The 3,561-nt window shown below is 34.5% G+C and overlaps 1 protein-coding gene across 1 annotated transcript in view; it reads left to right on the top strand.

Annotated features, from left to right (window-relative positions):
- ATM (ATM serine/threonine kinase) overlaps positions 1–3,561 on the top strand; it is an 86,817-nt gene that overhangs the window by 39,989 nt on the left and 43,267 nt on the right. Inside the window, 3 exon segments of the mRNA XM_009276957.1 lie at positions 451–625; positions 2,593–2,757; positions 3,034–3,166. Of these exon segments, the coding sequence (XP_009275232.1) occupies positions 451–625; positions 2,593–2,757; positions 3,034–3,166 (473 nt within the window).

Below are 3,561 nucleotides of genomic sequence, written 5' to 3' on the forward strand. Positions count from 1 at the left end.
GCAAAATTGGGTTCCAGCCCCCAAAATTTTTTTTTTTTTTTTTTTTTTTTTTTTTTTTTTAAATTAACGGTTATGTGAGAGAGAGGAGGGTTCAGGGAGCATGTTTTCCACTTTGTTCTGTTTCTGTCAACATTGTTCTGGCAAATAATAATCTAAGAGCCTTTTCGGGTTGGTTTTTTTCCTTTTTGGAATATATTTTTCTTTAAATTTTTTACACCATTTTTTAAAGTGATCAGTCAAATTCTGTGTGTTTTATTTCTCCCATGTCTCCTGAGCTAAATCCTCACAGCTGATTGAGTCGATAATTTTAAAATTTAGGATCAGTTCCTCCTGTAAAGTTGATTTATATTTCTCCTTTTCCCCTATTCTTCCCTGTTGTATAATAGGTTAATACTTAAGACAATGACAATTTGTATTTCTTTAATTGCACTTTTTTGTTTCCTGTGACAGACCTGTTATTATCAGAGATATATCCATGCGCAGCTTTTCACTCTGTTGTGATCTTCTTCATCATGTTTGCCACACAGCAGTTACGTGTTGCAATGATGCTCTAGAGAGCCACCTTCATGTTATTGTAGGAACCCTAATACCTCTTGCCGTGGACCAGCCTGAGATTCAGGAACAGGTAGTTTAGAGTTGCTGCTTATTCCTTATCTGTTAGCTTTTTAGTTCATGTTCACTGTTGTAAAAGCTATATCTATACTCATGTTCAATTTTAATTCATTTTTTCTATGCTTTGTAGATTTATATAAAAATATTATTTGGGATGTAACACTATACCTTTAATTTTCTAAATAAAGTGTCTTTACTTTTGGTACTTCTATTTTGACAAATATTGTGTTCCGTATTTAATTCCTGTGGCTTTAAACAGTGATTGTCATGTATTTGTATCATAATTGCTGATTACTGTATCACTTTCTAATTCTCTATTTACTTAGTCTATAAAAAATAAGATTTCTTAAAGAGCTTTAATGGTGTTGTAATGTCTTTTATGTCTGCTTTGAGCCTGTGTGCCTTTTTCAGCCAAATCTGAATGAGATTTAAAAACTTCAGGGTAAGTTTCAGAAAAATTGTTACCTCCGTTGAGTAGACACCGAATCAGTGGTACCACTAAGGAAAAGATAGAGCGAACATAGGCATTGGTAAACTGCTGGTGATGGCAAGCTAATCAGTACAAGCACATCAAGTAGCCAAGCAGTTACCTACAAAGCTCTGTGGATGATTTCACAGGAAATATGATGGAGACCTTTGGAAGGGGGAGGTATCTAGAGGACAAGGAGGAAATATGTGCAAAGAACAGATTTCAGTAGTTCAGCTATTTATTTAACAAATTATCATAAAAAACAAATGTAGTACATAGTCCTTAAAAGGGAAATGAAGCAGTTTCTGTTGTGTGACAAGCCTTGTTTTCCTTCTGGTAATGATTTGTATGTGCATTCTGCTGGGTGTGGAAATATACTTAGATTCAGAGGCTTACAATTAGTAGCTGAAGGTGAGAAGAGATGCCTGTTGCACTTCAGTCCTCATGGTCGCCTTCTGGTTTAATCTGATCCCGTAGTACCATATGCACCTTCGTGATTGCAGTGTAGCCCTACATTGTCCTCCGCCTTGTACTTGCAGTTCAGGTGGAGGGCTATGCTGATCCAGCTGAAAATAACCTGGCAATCTTTTTCTCAGCTTAATGATCATGATCAGATTTACAGTATGTCTGTGCAAGGAGTTGTGCATGCACAACTGCAAAGGCAACATGTCAGGGCATCGCTGGGCAGAAACAAAGTGGGGAGGGCAGAAATTTCTCTGAATTGGAACTGATACCAAATATGAAACCTCATATCATATTCCTGCAGGGAAGTCCTTCCTCTAGTCTCACTTTTCAGTTTCTTCTCTTTTTTTTTCTTCTAGCATTGAATGGAGGCTAGTTAATAATTTTCAGGTAAATATGTCTCCAATATAAATGATGAGGTTTTTATTTGTAGACTCCTCAGAGCTGCTTGGATTGAATATCCAATTGCATTGATTTGTAAGTAAAGCATAAAAGCGTTTTGCAAAGAAAGTATGGTACCCCTTTAGCAAGCATTTATTCAAGTTGTAGATCTGTTCTAAAACAAATTCTGCCAGAGCTCAGTGATTTGGGCAGTAATTTATGATATTTAGGCATTTGTTTGGAGTTCAAATTACTGTCGCTTTAGTTAGTAAGAATAATAAAGTCCTAATAACATCAGCAGGACTGCTTGGGTGCAGTGTGTTGGTAAATCATTGCCAATATTGTAATGATTGTATTGGCCAGTATTTGAAATCAGCTTCATCAAAAGACAGGATGAAACTGCGGACTGTGATAATAAAAGCTTTGATGTCTGTTTGGGAGAGGGAGTAGCAAAAACATCTCACCATTTTAGAATATATCTGTGATTTTCTCAAGCCTCTAAACATTTTATAATTTTTAACAGTGTAAATAAATTATCTTACATTTTTTTTATAGAGTTCTCAGTTTAATGGAACTTGGAGAAATACAAACTTTATAACCTGAACAAGAAATATGGCTGAAAAACGTTTCTCTGTCTTTTTTGTTTTTCATTTACTTTTTATGTTCAGGTCCTAGACTTGTTGAAGTATCTGGTTATAGATAATAAGGATAATGAAAATCTGTACCAAGCAATCAAATGCTTAGATCCTTTTCCTGAATATCCCGCTTTTAAAGATTTGCGAGCAACTCAACAGAAGATAAAATACAGTAAAGGACCGTATTCTCTTTTGGAGGTAATTACATTTTAAAATATATCTCATGGCATAGTGGTTTTTGTAATGCAAACTTTCAAAAGAAAAACAATTTTATAGCTATAGGTATAGTTGAGAAAGATTTAAAGAAGATGTGGATTCTTTTTATTGCCAGTTTCAGACACTGAGACATTTGTAGGTCTCCATTCTTATTTTGCATCTATTAATATCCACATTGTGGACTGCTGAGAGCCACTTCTTTACTTGAAGCCTTTATTTGTATGCTATATGTGCTTAATACAAGATGTTGTTTTGCAGGAAATTAATCACTTTCTCTCAGTTGGTGTTTGTGATTCACTGCCCTTAACACGACTTGAAGGACTGTATGATTTACGCAAACAATTGGAACAATATAAAGATCAGATGAAGGATCTCCTGAAAAATTTCCAGGGTACTGACATCTGATTATGTATTTTATTTCTTTTGTATCTGGTTTTGGGTATGTAGTGATGTAACCCTATTCTAATTTGACATTGGATGTTTTATTTTGTGTCTGGGTTTTTGTATGTTTAACAATGTAACCTTATTATAATTTCACATGCAGAGTAGAATGACATTTATTATTCATGCAAAATCTGAAGTATCTTTAGCAGAGTGTATTATAAATATTATATGAGGTGTTATATGGCAGAGAGGATAAAATGCCCTTCCAGCTTTTGGCCTGGGGCACTTATGATTGTGAATGACCAGGATAGTGTATAATTTTTTTTTTTTCTATATATATACACATATATTTATATATGAGTGTATTGCTTTATGGCTGCTTAGTGAGTATTCTTGTATATG

This window comes from Aptenodytes forsteri, unplaced genomic scaffold (genome assembly GCF_000699145.1).
Source record: "Aptenodytes forsteri isolate BGI_AS27 unplaced genomic scaffold, ASM69914v1 Scaffold354, whole genome shotgun sequence".
Taxonomy (NCBI): Eukaryota; Metazoa; Chordata; class Aves; order Sphenisciformes; family Spheniscidae; genus Aptenodytes; species Aptenodytes forsteri.